Here is a 25,993-nt window from a genome sequence, read left to right as displayed (position 1 = left end):
GTGATTTATAAAATGTGAAATGGAAGAATACAGAAAGGATTGAAAGATTTTTTTTTTTTTTTTTTTTTTTTTTTTTTTGAGAGTAGAATAAATCATGTTAATTTAGTTATATTTATCTAAAGGAAGTAATATAAAAGAAATACATCAGGCAAAATGCTTTATGGTCCATTTCTCCAGACCCACATAAATGAAAGTAAATTTGCCTATCTGATTAGTGTTAATAAGTTTAGGTCATACCTGCAAGGTGATATTCAACTAACATATTTGAGAGGTTTTAACATTAAAGAGTCAGAGACATTTGGTCAAAATCTGGGGAGTAATGAATGCTCATTTTGTAACGACTGCTGGTGGAACGGCTATCAGTTCATCATTATTCTTATTAAGAGCAGTACTACTACACACTAATGTTTATCCATCAAGGGATATATTTTTCATTTCCATTTCATCTAGCAGGATGCTACCACATGATTTCAGCCGTGAGGAGGCAGATGGCATTCACTCAGTGTAATGAAAAAGACAGGAATTCTCTCGTCAGCTCTGTAATCTCCAATTAGTTTAAGCTCTTTATCCCACCTAAGTATAGAGAATAATAAAATTTATCTGATGGCACTCCGCAAATATAACCAGGTCTGCAGAACAGTATTTTGCATTCAGAACACAGAAGTCTTATCTGCTAGTTTACTTGAGGAAAACAAGAGATGAGTGTGAGTTTATTTTAGTTGATGTCACTGGCTTATGCACATACATTTGCTAGTGATAATTTATAAGGCCAGAGGCTCTCCACAGAGCAGTATGTGAAATTAGATCGCCTTGTTTCAGATACGACGGCTCGTATGTCAAAGGTCTGCAGCTGCTGTCACTCTTCTCCCTAAGCCTCAGTGGAAAACCAGATGCAACTCAGCCTCGATTCAGCTGACCCTCTCAGAGTGCACATACACAACTCCCGTTAGCACCAGCAACTGCACCAAGGATGGTAAAGAGCTCTTCGTCTTTAGAAAGATCTAAACAAAGCTCAGCTTTTCACTGTTTCCTGGAAAATACAATGRGAAATGCTAAAGAAACTGCATGTCCTAATACTGCGGAGACTTCAGCCGGCAGGTCTAACGGGAGCTTGTGCCTTGCCCATTGTGCCACGGCCATGAATCAGGCAGCTGCTCCTAACTATAGCACCATGTCATGGGTGGAGAACGGTGGGGAGGGGGGGACCTGGATGCCGAGTGCTAAGATTTATCACACGAGAAGCAGAAAATAAATGAAGAGAAGCAAGAGATAGAGCTGCTTTTGAAATCTTTGTGTTAACACTGAAGTTTCAGTAATATACTTTGATTCCTGCATGAGACATTCTTGGAGGCACTTCAGTGCTCTGTTAGCCACCCTTTCCTTTTTATTCCCACATAAAACTAGCARCACTAGTAATCAAAATAGCCCATAAAAGTGGGTCACTAAAAATAGCTGTTCCAAGGGACGAATACTAAAGTCAGCCAGAAAACAGGAAGAAAGAAAATTTATTAGCGGTGATGACTTTTCTGCTTGGAACCACATCGTATAAATAAAGATGAGAAATGTGCTGAGAATTATCAGTTTCTACTGACCTGAACTTGAATATTTCAGCACAATCTACAACTGAAATCTACATTTTTGGTCTTATAAAGAAGGACACGACAGAAAAGAAAGAAATTAAATGACTGGGGAGAGCTGAGAACCTAGCTGAGGGTCTGTTACTAGTTCAAGTCTGTTACTCCTCTGTTGCAGGTCATAGGCAGGCATGCATTAATGTTACTTGTAAAGTCGTTCCTGGAGGAAGGATTTTTCACTGGTGTGTAAACAGCTGTGCCATCTATAACCTCCAGAGCAGGTTGAGCCTTGCGTCAAGTTTCAGCTACCTGAGGCTTGGCTCAGCTCTATCACAAAGYTGTTCTGCGCCACAAGCGACTGCAGCGCGACGCAGAGCGAGGCAGGAAGCCCCAGCTGGCATTCAAGGGTCGCAGGAGCCTTCCTTACACCTTACAACGATGCCTTTGCAAACTCTCTTTAAATCTGAGAAGACGCACAAAAGACATATTTTACGCTTTGGTCCTTYGAGATTGTTTCAAAGCTCATACTAAATAGCCTTGGCTATAAACATAAGCATTTGCTTCCTTACCGTTTATAGAAATACTGATGTGTTACCAACGTAGACAGCTAGCCTGTGACCAGAGCACGGCATTTTCAAACACCCTGAGTCATAATCCCCACAACCCTGACTCATTCGCTTTACTTGCATATTTAAAGCCACCACATCAAACACAAAGGAATTTATGCATTTATGGCAGAATTTAATTTTTTTTTCACTCAACTTTAATATTTGATTTGTGCACTGGTAAATCACAACTAAATCACCTGGTTGGCTGTTTACTCTTTGATAGGTACAAACAGCTGCTGCTTGCTGCTCACATGCAAATGAAATATTTATTAGGTCAGACCTGATGATGGTAAAGGAACTGTTATTTCAGACAGGTCTACTTAATATTAGCAATACTGTCAAACTAACTAAAATTGTTAAAATTGACATATTAAAATTAACAGATAATTAAATGTTAAAATTAACAGAATTTAAAATATTGAAGTGAATTTACACATAACTTTAGCTTTTTTGAACTAGTTTATTGTCTATCTTCTGGACCCCTTAATAAAACTGTTTATAAATACTCAAGAAAATTGGTTGTGGATTAATGCATATACAGTTATATTAGTATTTGTTTAGGAAACATCTCCAACACTAACTTCTAATAGAAATGGAATCTAATTAAAGAAAAAGATGCCACAGGGCAATTTAGTATCATTTCAATTAGATTACACTGAACAGTCAATTAAGTCTGAGGATGACAGGTATTAACCTCGTCAAGCAAGGTGGCTTTCATAACTTAAAATGCAAYAAATGACTATAATTGAGACCATAATTGAAAATATGCTATGCAATTATTTTGCAGTGGGTTTCCATTATCTAAGAGAACCTAATATACTCATTACATTTTACAAAGCAGTTGTGCAGGGCATGTGACAAGTAACAAGTGTCACTGACACCCATTTCATTTAAATTTGGAAGACTGAGAAAAATAAAAGTTTTTTTTTCTCCTCAAGTTCCTGCTCTCGCTGAGTCTAATGAGTAATGAAAATAGAAAATAATCCTACTTAGAAAGGCATCACATTCTCCTGATCTCATTGTATAACCCTAGAATCAAAGGARAGAGATAGTCAGTCTTGCACACAGAAGAAATATTTTTCCTCTCYTCAGCAAATTTGAGGGGTTTTCAGCAAAAGTCTGAATACTCCAATTCTGTGATGCCACTGCAAAGCATAACAGGAATTATTGTCTAGGTGCTGCAGTCCTAGGAAGAGTCCTGCTCCCGTTCTCTTCTGCAGCACGGCTTCCCCAGGCAGAGCGCGTCTCCTGTAACACGTGCCGCTCCCACCACCTCCCACCATCGGCTGATCAGCTGCATCGCAGGAGATGGCTGATGCACAGAAGACCGCTCAGTGCAACACATTCAAATTACAACTGACAAGRGACTGGAACTGTATTCAGGTTCAAAAAAATTTTTTGATGCAATTTTAAATTACTATCTTGTGAAAATGGATACAAATAAAAATATTTTGTAAAGGCAAAGAAAAATTTCTTATAAAAATAGCTGAGACAGAAATCTCAGTGCTCTGCTTCAACAATTTCAAGAAAATATAATCTTYCTTTATTGAGGTGTGGGTTTACATAGTGCAAAGTCAGAAAATACATGTTTTGGTACCCTGTGTTTGCTCTACCACACTACTTGGAAGTGTGAAGGCTTTCTAGGTAAGAATTTGGTTTATGTACTTCATGCACAGAAGTGCAGTCTACAGAGCATCAAGTGTGGGTGCTAGGAGAATTGGCCTCATTTTAATGGCTTACTCTGGAACACTTCATTCTACAGGATGTTTCTCATAAATTGACTTTGCTGAGACACCTATCCAATGGCTTTACATTCAGCCTGCTAAGTTGTGAGTGGATTGTATTTGGCCTACTAAGATGATATATTAATAAGTATATTATAATATTATATTTAATAATTTTTTTCCCAAACCCTAACAAGTTTCTGGTCTTGTAACAATTTGTGCCAAAGAACATTCCTTTTTATTCTATCAGTTTTTAAAGTATCTCTTCCTTGGTTTTTGAGAAAACAGTAAGTACTAAATTTCTCTTAACTTCTCATTACAGACTGAGAGCAGCTAAATTTTCTCTATCCCTCGGGTCTGCCTGGGTCTTCAGATTTCTTCATCATGAAGCTAAAGTTTCAAACAAAAATTGAATTTGTTTCTTGCAACTGTAATATTGTTTCCTGTGTTAGAAAGAACTATTTCCAGCCCTTTTGGTGTAGTGAAAGCACCTTATTGCCAGCCCAACAGCTTGATATAAACTTGAACTGCAGAAATACAGACCATAGRTTATTACTGCTACTGCGAGGATTAAAGGTTGCTGGTAAGAAGAAAATTAACTTTTCTGTATAAGTATGAAGCATATATGGGCAATGGTAAACAGTAACATACATTACAGCACACAACAGTTCTTTTAAGTCATTTAACGTTTTGGACTTTCTCTACCTGACCTCATTTATCTCCTCCTGAGTGGTGCAGTACTGGTAATTCAGTGACAATTCTTCCTCATACTCATCTGCTTTGGAGCTCCAGTTAATGCTGTCATACTCAAGTCTAGCAAGTTCCTGCTTTAGATTCTTTACGGAAACATTCAAGTGATTCTAAAAAGGGAAGAGACAGAAGAAAAAATGTGAAACACATGAAACATACCRATTCAATCAATTTAAAATATTTTTGAGGCAGAACATGAATAACTAGTTTTAATGAGCTAGACCGACGAATTACACCTCTCCTGTGTGATGCATAAATAGACCAAGGAATAGCGTTGAGTTAAAGTCACAACTAATACCATGGGGATACTCTGAGCCAGGAGGAAGTAACCTGCTCGAGGCCTTTGCCGCTTGCAAATTTGCTTCTCTCTGCTGCCCAACCCCTTTTGGAGGGGGATACCGGCATTCTAAAAGTTATCCATTTATTTTTCTTAATATACAAATACCTTTTATATATATCTAAAAGCCTGTCCAATAGCTCCTATAATTTTCTTTCATATTTAGCCCTGATTTTGCAGATGATTCTAATTCTACTCACAGGTTGCTGCACTGCAGACACAATATTCACCCCCTGGGTAAGAACCAGTCTATATAGATGTCTGATCCATGCATGTTTCTCCCGCGCATTCACCAGATAGGCTTTCGCTTGGTGCACATCTTCAGGGCCCTCACTTATTTCAGGAATATCCAGTTCTCCTGATTTTGACAGAGATTCCAGCTGAAATACATTCAAATGAAAATCAGTGCATGAAAGAAAACTCACCATTCCTTCCTTACCTGTAAGGTGTTAACCTAAACTGTGTGGAGAYGGGTCTAAGTATTAAAATTTTGGTTCAAATCTGGAGACTGAACTCTCCAAATTTCATGCAGTTTCAGATCCAGAGTTTTAGTCCTGATCACTAGATGGGTTAATGCTGTTAAYTTGGGGAGAAAAAGAGAGATGACAAGTACCAAAACCAAACAGAGATTAGCTGCATTAAGAAGAAGGTACATKTTAAAAGATTATACTCACTTCTCTTTTAAGATGATGGAATTGGACTGTCTTGCTGAAAACATCATCATATTCTGTCATTGTGTCCTTTACTGTTTGATGGAGATGAATAAGTTCACTTACTCTCTCAGGATTCTCTTTGCCAGAAAATCCTTCTTGGCTCAGCAGTTCTAATAATTTTACCATGTACTCAAGCTCAGCATTCAGTTGCTAGCAAAAAAAGGAGTATAATTTACTCTTATCTGCAAGATTTCCCTTACATTTGATGAAAAAACAATGTAACAACGGTGAATTGCCTTGGAGAAAAATAAATCTGATGCTCTTGAAATTATTCTCCCAATTCATTACTTTTTCCTAGGCATGAATTTGAACTGAGAAACAATCTTGAACTAAAACGTAAGAGTCGCACTCTGACCTCTAGAGCAACAGGAGACTGAACAGCTCACGAAGAATCAGAAATAGCATTGGGAAGAGGTGGGAAGCTCAGTATGACCGAGTCTAGCCTTGGAGAGGGCCTCCAGCCCCGAAGCACCAGCACTGCTGCTCTCCCTTGTACTTACTCCCTCCTTCTGCCTGCTCTGCTTGTGTGCAAGGCGATCCTTGACATGCAGCTAACATCGCACGAGATATTCTATGTACACTGAAGGTAGAATATTTCTCCCCAACCTTCCTTTCAGAAAAGCAATCTAAAATGTAAAATRCTCTAACCCCAGACACCTTGTGTAAGGTAAGTGTGAATGTGAATCTTTACAGCACCAAAAAGAGCATTTGCTCTGCTGTGGACTTCACTCAGTTTCTCACCTGAAGCTGTGGTTTCATTTCGTTAAGCTTTTTTTGCAGTTCTAAAATAATGCAAAGGTCACTTCCAAGGTCAACTACTGCGGCAAGTCCGAGCGCCCCTTGAAGACTCTCTAGCCCATGGGCAGTCTAAAAGACAATGAAACATTTCAGTATTTCTATCTGTAGTAAATAAAAAATATTTAAATCCAAATTAAATTTGTAACAAAAACCTCCCCCAAACCAGACACTCACATGCTGTCAGTAATTTTCATTAACTGAGATTATTTCTGCAAAAATGAGAGATTCTTAAGATGATACTTTCATTTAGTCTTTTTTTTAAAAAAAAAAAAAAAAAAAAAAAAAACTATAAACCTCTGTCTCAAATCCTCTGACTTTAACAAACGTAATAGGAGATCCTTAAGCCAGTGTGCAAAAACGATTCAAACACTGAGATGCGAGGACTCAGTCATACGGTGCATCCCATGTGATAACAGGGAATGCGACTGAGTGATAATTGCGCTAGACATACGTGGTGGCCAAAGACCTCTGGTTTTGCTGCTAACATAGCTTGTACTGCTTCTAAGGAACCCTACACACTGTCCTCGTGCCAAAAAGGTTTAAATCCTCTTTCCTTATGACATGGTTGGACTTTCTAGGAGTAGCAGAACCCAAACACCCTTCAGTTCAGTAACTATTAAGCCACTTGAAAACGACAATAAACAGAAACCCAGAAACCAAATAAAAACAAAGTACTGTTGCTATAGCATAGAACTGAAAATTTAAAATCAGTAGTTGCATGCATTTCAGTAAGGACAAAAAACCAAGAAATTTCATCATGTTTCTTGATGTCTATCAGAATGGTAAAACAGACTATGAAGAATCATTTTACTGATCCTCTTATTTTCTTAGATGATGTCTATAGCAGTTGATGAGAGAGTCACATACAAACAAGTAACAATCCAGAAATGTTTGCTACAGTTGTTTTCTTCATTTTTTACTTACCTTTTTGAGTTGTTCTTTAAATATCCAGCACTGCTGCTTAATGGGTTTTACTTGATTAATTTTATAATTCCAGCTTGCCCAAAGATCAGTCAGTTCTTTCTTTTCTTTATGCAGATTCATAATGGTGTCTTCTGTTACTTGTACAGATTTTTCTACCTTTAATATTAARCTCTCATTTACCTGCTAAATAAGCAATTAATGAAACACAATTCTTCCACAAATTTTTATAAAAATGTATATGCAATGTCCAAAATACTACGAGTAAAGTCTCAAGAAACTTAATAAAACCCATCAACCTATTCTAACACAACTTCTTCGAAAATTTCTGGAAGCTTATATGATTTTAATTGTAATACTCCTTTAGAAACAGGCATAAGGGAATGGAATTTGTAAACTGAAACCATCACTAACGTTAATGTTTAAAATCCAAAAGAGGTCAAAAATGACTCTGAATTATTAATTTATTAATGCATGATGGCTGTTTGATAGCTCATAATAAAAGAAAGGAATCTTTAAATAGACAGAACTATCCAAAATGTCCTTTCAAGGAATAGCAGTGGAAGGTGAAGAGGAAGAGGACTGCTGCTCCTCCATACTGATAAAGGCAGCACTGAAGCACAGAAGGGATACCATGGTCAGCATTTGAATATTTTTTGTTTTTTCCACTTTTTGTCAGAACTCAGCTCAGAAATGCCTTAGAAAACACAGCAAACACTTCAGCTCACACTAGTTGCCAGAGCACTCCCCTGCCTCCCACCCGAGTATGTTTTCCAGCTCATCTTGTGGGCTACTGTAGGTTATCATCCCCTGCGCTCGCTCAGTACCACCYCTCCCCGACGGACTGTAACTGCTCCCTAATCTGTCCCACGAAAACAGAAATAACAGCCAGGTCTCCAAACCGTCTACATTAATCAGCATGATTATTCATGATTATTCAGCATGAGTGTTGGAAAACTAGATAGGGGCATTCAGGCAACGCAGCTGAATCCAAAACAGGATGCATGACACCAAGAAGGATTATCCCTAAGGAAGCAGTTCTAGCACACATTTTCTTAAAAGAATTTTATACAGTCCACTGGTAAAGACTGCCTCTTAGTGGAGGTAAAATAAATGAAGTAATGAACTTAYATGCATGTTGCTTTCCAGTGTGGGCAAAATGTGTCTGAGTGTTGYATTTCTATGCATGCACTGGGTCATTTATTGAGGGCTATCTTATTGTCAGTCACAACACTCAGTATTACTCATATTATCAGCAGCACTCAAGTAACACTTTCATCTTTTAAAAGGAGTAGAGCAGCATTAGTCCCTTTAAAGGTAGGTATTAATGAAATCACGGCCCTTAAGCCACTTAACTAAGATTGGACYTTGTCACAGTAAAATATCAAATCTTCACAGCAGTTTATCAGATCATACTGATTTATACAGAAAGCAACAGCCTGAATATTCTCTGCTGCTAGCGAAAATGCATACAAGAGAGTTTCTGAACAAAAATCTCCTGAATTCTATTTTCTCACTCCTTATATGAGGTCTCCTACATATCCACCAGGACAGAACACAAGATCAGCCTAYGAAACTGATAATTTGCTGCAGGATTTCCACACGGAGACCCTGCGTGTCCATACAGGTTGAGTTCTGTGCAGCTCCTGATATTACGGGCACATCCCCATGACAACGACGCTGCAGGCTGAGATTTCAGTGGCTCTGGCAAGCATCAAAACATCCATCATCACTTCCTATGTAATCTTTGTCACCCAAACCCCAAAGTATTGGCTTCCTCAGTCTTACGACCTGGCTTCCTGGTCTCCATCCCCACATCTTTACCCTTTCTCTGCGTACCGTACCTGCAGGGCACACTCCACAAACGCCAAAGAACACCGGGGAGTGCAATGAGATGGTCTGACAACTCTGCACAGAAMAGGGGCAATTTGCACTTCAAAACTTTCGGAGAAATGGTCTAGCTCCAAAGTTATTTACATATTTCATATATAGCTGTGTATAAACAGTGGTATAAAATGTTTGATCACTTTATGATTTTTTTTTTAAGCTAAACGTTATCTCACTCTGCTTTAAACATTTTGACATTTCTATATCAAAGTTTGTTACAGYCCTGTTTTGTGAAAGTGTGGATACTAAATTTCTCGTTCTGGTTAAAAATGAATACATCAATATTTGTATTTGTTGAATTATGCTGAGCTTTCACTCTGATTCCATACAAACATCCCAATCATTTTATCCTCTTCCCATCTCCTCCCCTCCTTCCACATTGCCTGAAACACAGCAGAAACACACTTTGCCTTAGGCAAGTTCTCTGGTGAAAGCTATCTTGATCCATACACTTAACCTGTCATTATTTGTTTAAGTATGTACTTGAAGCTTTGTTTGCTTGTTTGTTTTTTTCAAATTTAACAATGATCTATGTTAAAGACAGTAAGGTCATGAACCAATCTCACCATATTTACTAAATTAAGAAAATTGTGACCCATATCTTGGGTGGAAAAAATTTTCTTTATAGCCTTTTGCCACCAAGTATTAGCCGACTCAATTGCAGTTTTATTTTCAGCCTCCCTGCTTGCTKGTAGAGCTTCAGATGCATACAGCTGCTTTAGATCTCGAATATAGTCATTCACCTGTAGAAAGACACAAAACACACATGAAAACAAATCAAAATTTGAGTTGCTCTGAATATTTTCCAGGCCTTAAAACATATCTAAAATTTATATTTAAATAAGTTAATAAAAACATTAAATATCCTTTAAACCTGCAGATGGTATGTAGATAGTTGGCAGCAATTTGGCAATTTGTTCAATTTCTGTCTTGTATCATTACACGAATATTATATATCAGTGTAGCGATGCAACTACTTTCACTTATCTGTTAAATATGCAGTAACTAAAATTAGCAGTACTCAGAAGTAGACATGATCCAGTCTTGTGGCAGATAATACTTGCAGTACGAATTAAATGCTATAGCTAATTTTATCTAAAAGGTTCAATTCCCTCTTCAATTTCTTCCTAAACATACAAGAATATCAATAGTGTCATAGAATCTTAAAATAAGTATTATATCAAAATTGCATGGATTATCTCAGTTAGAGCTGGTTTATACTTCCTTTTTAAACCTCTTCAGTCAAACTAGCACTTCAGTTGAAATGTTGCAAGACTATAGATAAATACTATTATATCAACATATTACATTAACACTAAACCAACCATAAGTAAATTTACTGAATCAGAGGACATACATGTCAACATTTGTATTATGTATATAATGGAAGAGAGGGAGGGAGGAGGTGGGATACAGTAATAATTCAATTAGAATACTTCCTACAACGGTGATTTAAATCAGTAGAAAATCTGTACATCAACTAATCATTAAATTGACGCAAGCTCAATGGTCAGGGCTGCCTGCTGAGGAAACAGATCTCCTTTAAAACWGACAGAAGATTACAAAGGCTTGCAGGACTTCCAAGGCACAGCAGGTATAGAATTTATCTTAGTTGGATAAAAGCACATATTTTCACTTGTAAGTTTTCACAGTTCAGTCAGAGAATTAAGTAGATAATCCATACCTCCATTGCTGATTTTAAAAAGGCCACATAAGTTTCTAGAATTTCTACTTTTGAACAAATATTTCTTTTAATTTTTTTCAGTTCTTCATTCARAAAGTTGGCTTTGCTAGAAAAAGCTGCCACTTGCACAGGTTCAAATTCTTCCAAATCTTTTATGATTCTCTCAGCTGTTTCCAGTTCATGTGAAGCTTCCTTTGAGRGTGCAAATATAGAACAAAATGTATAATGACCGAAAAAGATTTGTGAATATTGAGCACTCAYTTGTAATTTTCATTAGTATCATGTGTACATATTTATGTATAATTTAATTACTTAGTTGAAGAGCAGTTCAATACATGCTATTGAAATTAATCATTGAATACATGCTCACAATATACGCTATGACATTAACCATTTAATTCTTGTAACATTTTGGCATCAGGAACAATCAGTGAAGGTACTAAAAGTCCTCCACCAGAAAGACTGACTTGCAGCGTTTTTTGTGGTTTCATTCACTAACTGCAGGTTTAAACAAAATTAAATCTATTTTCTTTCCAAGAATATATAAGAAACATCAAGCTTCTCACCTTGTTTAGAAGTACATACAGTATACAGTTGTTTCCAAAAATACTTAACATATTACTAACATATGTTCTTCTATTCTTTACCTTTGTTTGATTAGCCAGCTCAAGATGTTTGTTCAAAGCTCCTTCAGACTCGGACAAGTAAGAACCAATCTCCATACCAGTTAAAAGCATCGGGGTGATTTTTTTAATTGACTGTGATACCTTTAAATGAAAACCTTTATATAGTTAGATAGTTTAAATAGCTAATTTACTTACTAAGTAGACACTATAAAAAACTCTGTTTAGAACAAAGCAAAGAAACATGACGGATGGTTAGTGTTTAGATAATGTGCTTCGCAATCAATGAAGTGGAGAAATGAAAATATCAAGGAATAAAATTCTACTATTTCAAATCTGACAGTTTAGAGTATGAACAAAAAACTGTGGTTTGCTCTTATTTTCAGCTTTATTTCAGTAAGCCACTAAGTATTATAATCTTGATGTAATAATCTTGGCATAAATACTTTCATCATGCTCCTTTTTGCAAAAAGACTACASAGATTTTTTTTCAGTTGATATATTTAAAGCTTTTCTCACATTCCAAAAGACCTATTTTTGTGCAGATACACATACACAACTCCATTTTCTTTGTCAGCGCAAGATGTTATGTAAATCTGATAACAGAACAGGTTGTGAAGAGCAGTGGCAGATGATAACAGACATTGTATAAATGGATACCAGAAATTGTATAAATGTTATTAGCAAACACGTGAATTCACATTATTTTATCTATTAATAAGTGCCTGGTGACTGAAGCTCAAAATTTATTAAATGAAGCGCTGGCCAGGTGAATTTAGCATCAAATTCTTTTGAATACTCGGCATTAGCAGAAGGTTGCAGTAGAAAGTGCTTTACTTGGTAGGATAACGACAACGTTGGCAGTGTTCCCTTCAATGAAAAATGACATATTATGACTCAGATTTTCAAAAGCCCTCTAATACAAGATTGGGAACAGAAATGCAGAATAAGCTATGCAGAATGAAAATACATGTCAAAACGAGAGTCTACTTTTGAACAAAAATTGCCTTCATAATTAAATCTTTAGTTTGATTAAGATTCACGTCCTAGTGACACCATTTCTACAAGACCAACAGCAGGTATCAGCAAGTCTCTTACGTTCAGCTGAAGCTATTTTCATCACATTCTAGTTTAATGAGATCTCTTCTTTGGAAAAATGCGTGTAACGGGATGCATTTCTTGCAAACTGAAATCCCACTGGACTCCGAATAGCTCATTACAAACGTCATACAAATACTATGAAATATCAGACTGCAGACTTAATTAGTCAGTCATTAAATTTGATCTACCTTTTTGGTCTACGCTTTGCAATTTCGTTCATGYGAACCTTGTTATAGAGATTATATTGCATTTGAATTTGAGCATACTCATGGCATCTTATTTAGAAGCCCTGTGTCTCTTTCACCCCCGACAAATCACTGGAAAGGTCAGCAGCAGTACCGAACATCCAGCAGCTTTAAGGGGGCCGTCAGCTCCTTACTGGGCAAGATACTTATCTTAATGAGYAAAGGCTATTACTATAGTGAACAGGACACACTACTTCGGCATTACTGAAAATTTGCTGCGGTCCACKGACACACAGTTCYTATTAACCCTCAGTTTCATGCCTTTTTTTTWTTATTATTATTATCATTATTCTTTTTAGCTTCAGGAAAATGAAACTGAAGACATAAACAGAATACAGAAAATCTGCATTCAAGTCACAGTCCTGATTACTTGCTTCTTTTATAATTGTTCTCTATTGGAAAAGCTCATTATCTAAACAAAACTACGCTTTAATAAAGATCACTGGTATAATGTTCTCATGGAACAGCTGCATTTTTCAGAAAAGCTTTGGATTCATTGGTGCCTATAACAGCATTCAGCATTTTAACTAGAATCATGCATGCTAACAAACCAATATGCTATTTGAAATTATTCRAGATAAATATTCACACAGTTAAATTGCAGAAGTGCAATGCGCCATTCATGAATACATTAASAAAGCATTTTATGATGTACCTTATTTAGATGATCTTCAAGTGATGCAGTCAAATGTTGTTTCTTCAAAGTAAGTTCGTTGTAACTTGGACACTGTTCGATTAGCAGATCTACTTTTTTCTGAACATACTCCATCATTTTCTGAATTCCCATTGCCCAAGAGCTAAAAGGGAAAAGTGCAACTATTAATATTCTCAAGGTTTGCACARCTATCAGGATAATAATGACTTAAAAAAACCCCAAACCTTGTGTTGCTTTCTATCACAAGTAACTTAACAAGAACTTTAAGCTATAACCTTTAAAAGATAATAATCAAAAGAAATACCAAAATTAATGCAAGTAAAACTGATAAGGAGTAGAACAACGGAATGACATTTCCAAACAAYTCATGCCAGTGCATGAATTAGATTCACATTCCAGATATCCTGATTCACTGAAGAATATCTTATTTCACAAATAATTCCATATGACTTCAGTCATATTATCTGAAGTATAAGGTCCTAAATGGGATGTCCCTAAAGAGAGTGGAAATACTTGGCATATCGTTTYTAATTTTACGTGAATTTTTTCTTTCGATTTTCAAATATTGCAGTGTTATTACAGTAAGTGCATAAAAAATGTTGCACATACTCTAAGGCACCATTTGTTGTCTTAGAAGGCCAGCACACCTGGTCTGAGCTTGAACCTGCTATTTACAAGCAGCACAAAGGTGCTGTTTGAGCAGGAGCAAAGAATGCATCAACTGAAGAAACAACAGCTTGTTTCAGAATTTAAAACATCTAACATAAGGTAGGCAATTCACAATCTGAATGGTCGAGGCAATTTCCTTCAAACTGTAAAGAAGCTATCACATACAACTAAGATTTGAAGCTTTGATATAAATAGAGAAAAGCCATATATCAGTTGATTTACCACAGAAATTCATTCCTACTAATAGCTTTTGGTAAGACAAACACTTTCAAAACATTACTTTCATTAGTTTAATTTCATCATAAGCTTACTTTGATACGTGTACTTATTCAAGGTTTGCTCCTTTGTCCTTTAAAATTACACAAGTCAAGAAGTTTTCTCCTGTCTTCAGATTAAAGAGCTAAATTCTCATAAAAGGATAACCTTGTTCTATAAACACTGATGTGAATTATGGTATTAATARGCCATTCTGCTTGAATCTGATCCAAGAACTCTTCATAAGGAAAATCCAAATTTTAAGGGTCCTTTGTATGGAATAGGAAGTTTCAAAATTTGTAATCTGCTCTTTGAAAAATTAGCAACCTCTTAATTTATGATTTATACTTTAAGTCGATGAAGGTTACTCCTCTCTTTCAGTACTCCTTAAAAAAAGTTGCCTGGCTCATTTTTTGGTGCTCTGGAGAGGATAACAAACATGGATGCATGAATCCATTTACATTTTATTTCTTCTCCTAATCTGTCTTCTCTCAGTGTGGTTAAACCAGTACTACACACAGCAGCCACTTTGATACTAAATTAAAATTCATTTTCCAGTACCTTATGCAGAGGAAACAATGCAACAGAGGGCATAAACCTACCAAAATCAATGAGGTGTCACCCAATTTGAACAAGGTCAGTGGATTCCCACTCTTTATTAATAAAGATTTCTCCTGTAAGAGTAGAGAGTCCAGCCTCTTTCTTAAAACCAGTAGAGATTTTTTTTAAACAAACAAAAAAAAAAAGAAAGTAGCAGAGGATGTGATATCATTTCCTCTGTCATAAATGATGAAGGAGTTCTAAAATTACTGTGCTTTAGCTATTCCTTCAGGGATCTGGAAGCTATTTTCAAATYCCGCACAAATTTCTACTGGAAACTGCCATCTTGACTGAGAATCCTACCAGATGGCAAACACTTAACAACCATGTATCTTTTTGTCAGATAATATTTTCTTTTCTGTCTTATGGCAAAGCAGCTTTTCGAAAAGACGTAAACTTTTTCAGATCCACACACTTCACAATCTTCGAGATGACTGGCCATCTCCCACAGGCTTTCCAGGCTTGGTGGGAAAAGGAAATGAGAAGTTTGTGAAGGCAGTTCAGACTACAGATGAGTTATGCAGTCTGGGAAGCAAAAGGGGAATCAGTATTTAATCTTGCTAAAAGTCCTGTTTCCTATCAAAATCCCTCTCCTCCCTTGGCCCTCAGCTGTTCATAGATATTCTCCYGTCCTATGTGGGCTCACCACTGGGCTAAACTGTGGTCAGTGTTTAAGGACAGCGTACCGGTTTGCACATAACAGAGAGGATTCTCTCTTCCCTCCTTCAAAACATGAGCTCTTTGGAGGAAATTAATCTTCTGGAATGTAGTGTCTTACTCGCATTTGCTGCCAGAACTTATTGTGTCACCATTTCTAGACTTGTGAGCTGGCCGGGAACTTTCTRGGTAACTCTTAAAATTGATGGATTAGGAAAGAAAAATAAGCTTGGCCTGGTGTGCAGGAAGCTGAACCTGAGAGCATCACCTTTGCGGCACTGAMGGCTGGCCCCACGCTGAGTTGCATTAGCAARAACATAGCCACCRAGTTCCTCCCCTCTRTTCAGGGCTTCTGAAGCTGCATCTGGAGACCACTTTGTCCAGTTCGAACCTCCACAGTACTAGAAAGATGTGGACGAGCTGGAGTGAATCAAGAACAGGCCACTGATGTGATCGGGGGCTGGRGCACATGATGTACAAGGAGGCTGACAGAACAGCATGTGTTCAGATTAAAGAAGAGAAAGCAACGGGGGAAGCTAACTGGAATCTAACAGCAGCGGGGTTATGGAAAAGGAAGAATCAGACTCTCCTCAGAGGCACACAGCAAAAGGGCAAGAGGTAATGGTCACAAGTTGCAGTAAGGAAAATTCTGGCTAGACACAAGGAAAATTTGTTTCACAGTAAGAGTGCTTAAGCCCTGGAACACRTTGCCCAGAGAGGCTGTGGAACATCTCCCTTTGGATATTCCTTCAATCAAAACTTGAGTAAACGCAGCCCTGAGCAACCTGACCTAACTTTAAAGTCCTGAGCAAGGTATTACACGAAATGAATATGTTCAGGTTCCCTTCCAACCTAAATTACTCCATGATTCTAACCCTCAAACCTGTATTTAGGCATATAAAGTGTCCTACCTGTACAGAAGTACTTGCGCACCCACTGAAATATAATGAAATTTCCATATATTCGGGCAATGAGGTGTGATGGCAGCAAGAGAAAATTGAAAATCCATAATTTTCTGTTTTCTTTCTTAGAAAGAGACTTAATTTATTTTTATGATGCAAGTTGAAGTTTCAAATATTTGAGAGCTTAGATACTTTACAAAATGTTTTTAGAAACAACAAACCACATTTCTAATGAGATTACCAATTGACATAGTTTAAGTTTCCTCTTCGTTCTGGAAATAACCATTGTTTCAGCTGTTACATTTTGTTCTTTTTTAAAGTCTTTTAGACAGAAATCCTACCTTCTTTATCTGTTTATAGACAAACAGCCCTTCTGACATACAGGAGATCTGCCTGTACCTGCTTTTATTTAATTTTGCCAGAAATTACTGTCAGAGTAATTTTGGCACATTCGGCCCATTCTTATTGATGAGTACCGATATCTTACCATCCCAGTGCTGACTTGGACTGTTTAAACATAAGAAAAATTCTTAATAAGGAAGAAAGTTAATGACTATTGTTATTTTAGGGGTTGCTTCCAGCAACTCTCCAACTGCAGAGTTCTTAACATCCACCAGCGCTCTGCAGGACGGACATATAATTTGGAAGACAACATCTGCTTTTCTTGAGGAACTGTCTAGCAAAACAAAGTTCTACAGAACAGCAGCAAGTGCTCTGGAATTATGGCTCATTTAAAAATGAAGTCAAAGCTTCACTGAGGAAAGTCCTTCTTACATTCTACTTAATTAAAAAAACAGAATTTGCTGAAGTATCAGCTGCAAAACCAGCTGCATGTGTTCCTAAAACCACTTTCTGTTTGCATTTTCTATTTGGTCTCTTTGGTTCAAGCTTTTTATTACATCTGGATCAACAGCTGAAGGGACCCTGAAAAAAATTTTTTTTTCAATGTCATGATATGAAGAAAATTTTCAGTTGCTAGGTTGAAGTAAAGGTATTCAAAGTTCAGGAATGACTAAGGACGTAAGCTTGTAAGGGGAAGATAATGTTAAGCTGACCACCAACTATCAAACAAGGTCATCTGCCCTGGCCGTGAAGTAGATGTCATTAATAGAAATTAATTATCCTCATTTTTGCTGCACCAGYCTTCTGCTAAGTTCTGAAAAGTAGAAGACATTAAGCTACCAGAACAGATTTTAAACTAAGCCATGTTTTACATCAGTGTAATAATCACATTTGTGGAGTACATCATCACTGTTATTAGCAAAATATATAGAAGAAAAAAATGATTTCATTCATGAATTGAAACTACTAAGAAGCAGAGAAATTTCTATATTTTCTGCATTTGGCTTAACAGGTGTATCTTTGTCTTGCAGCAAATTATATCTATTACAATAATAATTTTCAAAAAGGTCTTAAGGTATTACTTTGAGGTAAGGCGTATTCATAGCTATTGAAATTTTAATTTTCATCTACTGCCTCAGTATGCTGATCCCACTATTTGATACCAATCTTCTAAGTGGCATAGTCCTATTTCTGAAGATTTTTGTCTAAGGAAAGAGATTCATCTTGTATGAATATTAACAGTGAGATATAAAAAAATACGTATGTCAAACTTTGATTTTCAGTCACTTAGGCCTCCTCCTAGTTGCATAATTACATTGGCTGTAAATGAAGTCTTGCTGGTGCATATAACTGGTGGTGCTATAAAGCAACTGGCAGATATGGAAAAATGGAGCAGATATGAAAAAACGGAGGAAATACCTGTGAGAATCTGCTTTATTAACTAAAGTTTGTCCCTTTTGCAAGGTACTGGCTGTGCAGTCTTTAATTTCTTCCTGTAATTCCTCATACTTCATTGCCAAGATAGGCAAACTTAAGCCTTCTGAATTAAGGATTTTAAGGTAATTCTCAATACCTTCAAGAGCACCAAGGGCCTGTAAAAAGAAAAGCATCTACTGTCAGTATTTCTATTTAARAAGTGCATCCATGTATGTACTCTTTTATATAAAAATCAATGACATCAATGGACAATTAATGTTTCCTATTTCTTCAGAAATGAACAGCAGTATTCTAAATCACTGTATGATGCTGACTTTATAGGTCACAGAAAAAAACACACCTATAATTCCACAGAATTTAATATAAATATGAGCACACAAAATCTTGATTACTCTTTGCATTTAAAACCAGCCAGCCTTCTATTTCTATCTCAATTTTTTATGAAGAAACAACATTGTGTACAGCTCTGTTTTCCTATAGCGTAAGTGTAGTGTAGTACAGACATCATAGTATAGTATCAGAAAGAAAGCATCAAATGCATTTGAGAAACTGTGATTGGACAGCATAAATTAAATGACTCATTTTCAGAAACTTTATCACTGAATCTGAACAGYTGTTAACACTTTGCAACTTAAATATTCACATGATAAGATACAGAAGAAATGAGAATCATTAGTCTAAATGCTTAACACTAATGCTAGATCATTTCAGCATGGAAGATTACTACAAAAAAACAACAGTTAAGCTAGCAAAAATGACAAAAATCTTACAAGTTGTAATTACAAAGAACATAAACATGCTAAAGAAAACATGGACATAGTTCCTTATGAGCAGAGAGCTCATTAAAAAAAAAAAAAAGCACAATAAGATATCATTCAAAAAGGATCTTTATATTTCTTTCTTCCTTGTTAATGGCTTCTTTGGCCTTTATTATACATGACTGGTATCCATTYTGAGTCATGCAATAAAAAAAATAAAAAATAATAAAATAATAAAAATATCTAAGTACCTAATGCTCTTTTCCCAGTCTTGACAGGTCTTGTAACTGTGTATGGCTGTGTATTTGCAAAACACGAATGGTGAGGCTTGGGGTTTTTCATTTTTTTGTTTTTTTCTGAAGTTTTGTTTTAGTTTTCTCTTCCTCAGCTGCCTATCACAGTTCTGAGTCCTTTTAAAAGAAATAAAAAATAYAGTCCCCAAGTACATTTTGTTTCTCTGCTGCCATCTGGCTCCTTACAGTTGTCTTGCTTTCAAACTGCTATGCCTTTCCAGTTGTCTCTCTGTAGCTACCTATACGTCATTAATTACCAAGAATGAAACAAAGAAAAGGACTTTTCAGCATGGCTTTTGTTCAGCAACATATACCTCTATATATTTATTTTCATTAATATCGAATGTTATCAACATAAGATCATTGACTAACAACAAACAAAACCCTAAAGATTCCATTAACACTACTACCAACAGCAGCAGCATTTCTATTACTTGAGGTTCCACTTTCTTGAGAAAATACCTGTGCTTGCAACGTGGAATGCCCTTACAAGGTAAGGCAGAATGGGTTTCATTTCAATCCCCACAGCTCCATGCAGAGAACACTCCACCTCCAAGTACTACCTGCATGTTCACTTTAAAGCTACTCAGTTCTATACCACCTTAAATGATTGCTGTATTTTGGAATGGCCCRTAAGAGAAAAAACAGCCCCTAAGAAAGTTACAAGCAAGAATATATGCCCTGGAGGTCAAAATCAAAAGTTCTATTTTGAAGCGACTGAGGGGCCAAAGCACTAGACACTCCACAGCTAACTAAAAATGTGACTCAGTAAATATACTGAACCCAGTAAAGTCCTATTTATTTGCTTAAACTTATTCAAGTAAATGCTTTCAAGCTTTTGCCCTACCAAAGCAATCTTAGTCTAGTCCAGSGGTAATTTCCCAAATGTTCTGAGACTTCCCACCACAGAAAGTCAAACTGAAGGTAACCATGTAAGTGTTAACTGGGACAAGCTATAAAGGAAAGCTGAGTAAAAGCCTAGCCAGAAACRTACATGATTAGAAAATGGCCACAGAGCCAGAAGAACCTGAGTTTGCCAACATGCAGGGAACTACTACCTAATGCAGACCAATGAACAGCACTTAACACTTTTTAAGTTACTTAAAAGCTAGAAAGTGTGGTCTATGTTACCTTYCTGAACTCATTAAAAATGAAAATGGCAATGAGATTAAAGATCTAAAAGGAGTTTTCTTTAGGCTAATTCGAAACAACAAATATTCTATTTTGCTCATTTGYCCTTTATAAATAGAGTCCAATATAAAATAGAGTTCAGGTATGCCCTAGGAACAGCTGAAAATGCCTGTTTCCTGAACTCTAGTAATTCGGTTTCAACGGAACACAACAGGAGCAGACGTGCCGAAGCTAGCGCTGTCTTCAGCAGCTACTTTGACAAAGCACAGCACTGKATTCTGACAAGATGCCACCTCTGCTGTCAAAGCAGCAGACCTACGTTACTGTAGCTCCTTCCAATCTAGTAAGCTTTGACCCTCAGCAGACATACCCCTGTTTTCACTTGCCCTTCTTGGATTTCTCTTGTTATAAATTAAGTCAAGAAAGATCAGACTTGCTGAAGCAAAAAGTATCTAGCACTTCAAGGGTCTGTAAATAATTTCAATACTAAGTATTTGTTATATGTCTTAGCAACATACAATGTCCCTAGGGACATTCCAAGGGAACATATCATGGGTTAAAAGACAAATGTGATTACAGCCCCACCTGGTGCTCAAAACACAAATTAGGGCATGCAAAGTCTTCAGATTAAATTATCAAATGTTCTGAAAAAAAATCAAGAGAGTTGCTTGAACTCTTAATGGAAATGACCTGCTCCTAAAGCTTCTCTAAATGACCTACAAACAGTATGCGTAAAAAACAAACAAAAAACCAAAGAAACCATAAAAAAAACAAGAGAAAAATTTGGCTAATCAGATTAATAATTATGCATTCTAAAAGGCTTAACACACTCTGTTTGCATAATCCCAGTATAACAGGCTTTAAGAGCAAAGTAACAGTTGTATCATCAGAATACTATTACAGACTTGGCTAATTACCAACCTTATTAGCAGCATTTAAGAAGTCATTGGCCTCTTGTAGCAAGGCCTTCCTTTCTTCCATATGGCAGCGCACCTCTTCTTGCAGCAGACAGATTTTCTGGTTTGAAAGCTTCAGATGCTCCTTGTCAGCAGAGTCCTCCCAAAGCAAGACCTTAAGTGCTTCAGCCTTCAGTTGYTCCACAGCAGAATTCCATTCCTAACAGGAAGAATTCCACTTTAATTAACTACACATAGAAAATGCAACATATCTGCACAATGACAACAGTATAGTTAATGGAAATCAGAGACCACGTTACAGATCCAGAGATTATCGCCATCTGAAACAATTTCTGCTAGGAAGGGTTTCTCAGCAAAGTATGGTTATAGCGAGAGGATTGTCAGTCGCAGCATTGTACATTCTTTGCACACAATTTCACATATAAAAGTAGCATACTCTAGTGTATCTGTTGTCCAGACCAGTCTGGAAAACATAGAGAGTTGGTTTGGCTCCACAAGAAGCTTTTCCTTTGGTTTTTAATAACGAATACATCATTTATACTAGGTGACATCACATTGCTACGATAAGCAGCCCCTTAAGTCCAACTGTTTAAACAATAACAAATTAAAATACTACTTGGATAATAACTGCTTCCAGTAACACAATTTCTGCCAAGAGCTCTCCTAACTGTTTACATACAGATGATTATCCTTTAAGTAACGTGACATCCTCCTTGTCACCCTTCATCATACACTTTCTCTGACTTTGTTTACCAAAAAAAAAGTCAGTTCAAAACACATCTCTGCCGCATCTGACCATGTGCCACCCTGGTGGCAATGACAGATAGAAGAGTAGTTTAAAAAGGGTGATTGTACATTGAATTTCCTGCCATAGAGCCAGAAACAAGTCRTCTTTAAACTATTCATCCTGAACTGACTTGTGCTTCTAGAGTACTGACCTCACTTATACATCAAATTTAGGGATTCAAGCAAGGCACTTTCCTGCATACACAAAACTTTTCTTTCCATATTTTCACCTATGATAAATGTCTTCAGTCATAATCTTCAAGTTATAGAGGTCTTGAAAAGTGTATTAGACTAGATAACTCAAATGGAAAGGATTTTCAAGGGAGTCAAGAAAAAAAATGAAATTTCATCTCTTTGTCTTACAAATACTGCTTTGTTTTTAATCGCTTTATTACATTTGCTGAGTTCTTTCAGAGGAATCAGTAAGATAGCTAAACTGCTACATAATGTACTTTGTTCTGACTGTGCTTGTCAACACTTAGTATTATGCTATTCAAAACAAAATGAGAGCCTGCTATTATCCTGCAATTTCCCCTGTCCTAGGCAGCATCTTTCCTTTACTTTTTCTGATAATGAATTAAATATACTTTGAAATAAGAGAAAAACCTTTCTGAAATTCATTTAGCATTTCCTTCTCCAGATTTATATCAAATGCCTGGTTCAGCAGACAAAAATACTTTAAAATATGACAATTGCCAATAAAAATGCTGTGAAGTGTGCACACAGTGCAATAAGAACATAGAGCAGTTTTTTCCTCTTACTTTTCAGCACATGAGAAGAAAGTCAGCTTCACATTTTTTGTTTCTTTTTAGTGAAACTATTGCTAGTGAAAGATGTTGTTCTGAGAGTTTTCACAAAATAAGTCRTCTGGTTATTCACAGATCTTTGACAAGCAACAGCAACACAAATTCCCTCAGAGCGCTCCACCACGCTGCTTTACCTTTCTTTGAAATATAGTAAGTGAGAATAGACCTATTTTGACGTAGGCAGTTCAGTGCATTCCTTTCCTGAGACCGTCCACTGTTGTGATGACAACTGCAATGATAAAAACACTTCTTCAGAGAGATCTCTCGAGTGCTGTGTCCAGTTCTGGGCTCCCCAGTACAAGAGAGACATGSAGCTACTGCAGAGAGTCCAGCGTAGGGCTACGAAGATGATCAGAGGGCTGGAGCACCTGCCCTATGAAGAACGGCTGCGAGAGCTGGGCCTCTTCAGCCTGGGGAAGAGAAGACTGAGGGGGGATCCTGTCAATGTGTACAAGTACCTGAAGGGAGGGTGTCAAGGGGACGGGGCCAAGCTCTTTTCAGTTGTCCCATGTGACAGGACAAGAGGCAATGGGCAGAAATTGAAGCACAGGAAATTCCGCCTGACCGTGAGGGGGAATTTCTTCCCTGATGAGAGGGACGGAGCACTGGAGCAGGTTGCCCGGAGAGGTTGTGGAGTCTCCTTCTCTGGAGATATTCAAGGCCCGCCTGGATGCAACCCTGTCTACCATGCTCTAGGTGACCCTGCTGAGCAGGGAGGTTGGACTAGGTGATCTCCAGAGGTCCCTTCCAACCTTGCTGATTCTATGATCTGCAACTTATCTGGCTTCTCCAGATGGATTATAACTCTTTCTCACTATGGACTCCATCAGAAACAGGAGACTTCCTACAATTCCCACCATATCCATTGCCCAACATACCCAGCACCTAACATATTCAAGCTTAAAAAGTACACAGTAATTCCAATGGAAGGGACTGATTTCCTTACTGCTTTCTAGATTGATGTGAGCAATTCAGGAAAAAGGATTTGGTGTTATGGACAGGTCAGTGAAAAATACACCTCAGAATGGAAAACAGATGCATTCAACAGCCTATCTGAACTTACATTTCATTTCTGCAACTTTATACTACATCAACTGAAGCTGAAATAGAGCATATTGACACAGGTAACAAAAATAATTTTAAAATACGAACACACACAATAGATGATCTCAAAATACCTTTGTCCTCTTTCAAAAAACAATGACAAAAGTATATTAACTGATGAAAACCTGATGATTAATTATCCTGTGGTATTCACTTCTGCAGTTTTTAACAAAGATAAATATTTTAACAAAGTTAAGAAAAAAGATGCATATTTGTATGACAAATGAGAATCTACACAATATTTAAAAATAGATTTTAATGAAATTAAAATAAACTTGGAAGGATATGAAAGCTTATTCAGGCATTAAGTAAGCTTTTCGGAGAGTAAAAATGTAAAATAAAACATCATGCTAATAAAAGTATAAGAATTGATGACACCTTCACTGAAGCAGTAGAAATGTCTCAGATGAAAGATTTGATCAGTATTCAATTTCTATGAAATGCAGCATGTGCTTTCATTTCTTAAAAATAAAGATGAATGGCAAAAGGAAAATTACAAGGACAATTCTGCTAAACTTATAATAAGTTTTCCCACTCTGATGAATGTTCTTCCCTTTTCTGTCATGCAAGAAGTAAAGAGCTCAGTATCTGTGAAAAACCTATGGATCTGCATTAACACCTTATTTTGATTTTTTGAAATGTATTTATAATATTACCAGTAAAAAGAAAAAAAAAATCAAGAGCCAGCATATAATAATTTAACAATATTGGATTTTTTCAACTAGAATCTATGTGGTTTGGGAAAAAAGTTAATTCCACATGATATTTCAGTAACTTTGGCTTTGTTTCATTTTGAAAGAGAAAGATGTGGAAAAAAATGCCACAATTCCTTGCAGGATGGAGAACCAAGTTCTGAGCAAGTCTTGATAGACGTGCACGGTATGCCTAAAGACATAGAGACCTGTCTCCCCCTTGCTAGCCCCTCTTTCCATGCGGAAGACCTTATGAAGAGCTTCTCAGAGTTATTTGACGTTCTGCTCTTTGACAAACAAGCATCTGAAAGCCAAACTCTGCTCATTAGATCTGCTTGTATATGCTGTTTTGGAAGATTCACAAGCCACAATGAAATTACACATTTCCCTAAGGAAAACAGTCGAAATACAGAACATAAGTACTACTTATGGCCTTGAACCAGATGCTTTCAGCTTCCTAGTGAAAGAGAGATGAATCTGGAGTTCAGTGAAAGATAATTTTTTCATTTTTTTTCTACTACTGATAAACATCTATAACAAAATCTGTTGTCTTTTTTAAATTTTCCTTTCAAATTAAAACTCCTATATCACTCCTAAATTCTGGATGCAATAATCATGAGCCTGTCATTTTTATTAAGTGAGACCATGCAATGCACTCATCAGTGCACAATACCTGTTTCATAAAATCCTGTCTTTGTCTCTCTAACCCAAGTAACGTTCATCAAGAATGAGGATTTTGAAACTAATTTTAGTCTGCTGTGCTATATTCATTTGTATTTACTTGAAGTAATTATCTTGGAAACAGATAGCACAGGATGATGCTCTATATACACATCTTTAATTGGCCTGATTGTGAGCAAGGGGTGTCAAATTAGACCACTGATATCCAATCCTGTCACCACAAYGTCATCATCTTCTATTACTTGCAGCTGGAATGACTGGAATGACAAATGCATTCTATGATCAGATTCTAATAGAGARTTTATTCACATTCGAACATTTAAACATACAGATGTTAATGAGA

General features: G+C 36.8%; 1 protein-coding gene across 8 annotated transcripts in view; it reads right to left on the bottom strand.

The window, feature by feature from the left end:
• The window catches only part of CCDC141 (coiled-coil domain containing 141), an 89,962-nt gene that overhangs the window by 29,708 nt on the left and 34,261 nt on the right, over positions 1 to 25,993 (bottom strand). For all 8 annotated transcript variants that reach the window (XR_014897900.1, XM_085322143.1, XM_085322136.1 and 5 more), the window contains exons 8-18: positions 21,586 to 21,780; positions 18,465 to 18,637; positions 13,621 to 13,762; positions 11,644 to 11,763; positions 10,997 to 11,188; positions 9,879 to 10,055; positions 7,429 to 7,611; positions 6,448 to 6,573; positions 5,668 to 5,856; positions 5,194 to 5,373; positions 4,617 to 4,766 (exon numbers count right to left, since the gene is read on the bottom strand). Coding sequence is in view for 7 of the 8 variants with exons in the window: in XM_085322143.1 (XP_085178269.1) it covers positions 4,617 to 4,766; positions 5,194 to 5,373; positions 5,668 to 5,856; positions 6,448 to 6,573; positions 7,429 to 7,611; positions 9,879 to 10,055; positions 10,997 to 11,188; positions 11,644 to 11,763; positions 13,621 to 13,762; positions 18,465 to 18,637; positions 21,586 to 21,780 (1,827 nt within the window). In the remaining variant the exon portion in view is untranslated. The remainder of the gene's footprint in view (positions 1 to 4,616; positions 4,767 to 5,193; positions 5,374 to 5,667; positions 5,857 to 6,447; positions 6,574 to 7,428; positions 7,612 to 9,878; positions 10,056 to 10,996; positions 11,189 to 11,643; positions 11,764 to 13,620; positions 13,763 to 18,464; positions 18,638 to 21,585; positions 21,781 to 25,993) is intronic.

This window comes from Rhea americana, unplaced genomic scaffold (genome assembly GCF_003343005.1).
Source record: "Rhea americana isolate MKP2758 unplaced genomic scaffold, rheAme1 scaffold_12, whole genome shotgun sequence".
NCBI lineage: Eukaryota > Metazoa > Chordata > Aves > Rheiformes > Rheidae > Rhea > Rhea americana.
The sequence above is the reverse complement of the archived record's forward strand: the minus strand, read 5'-3'. Positions and strand labels throughout refer to the sequence as shown.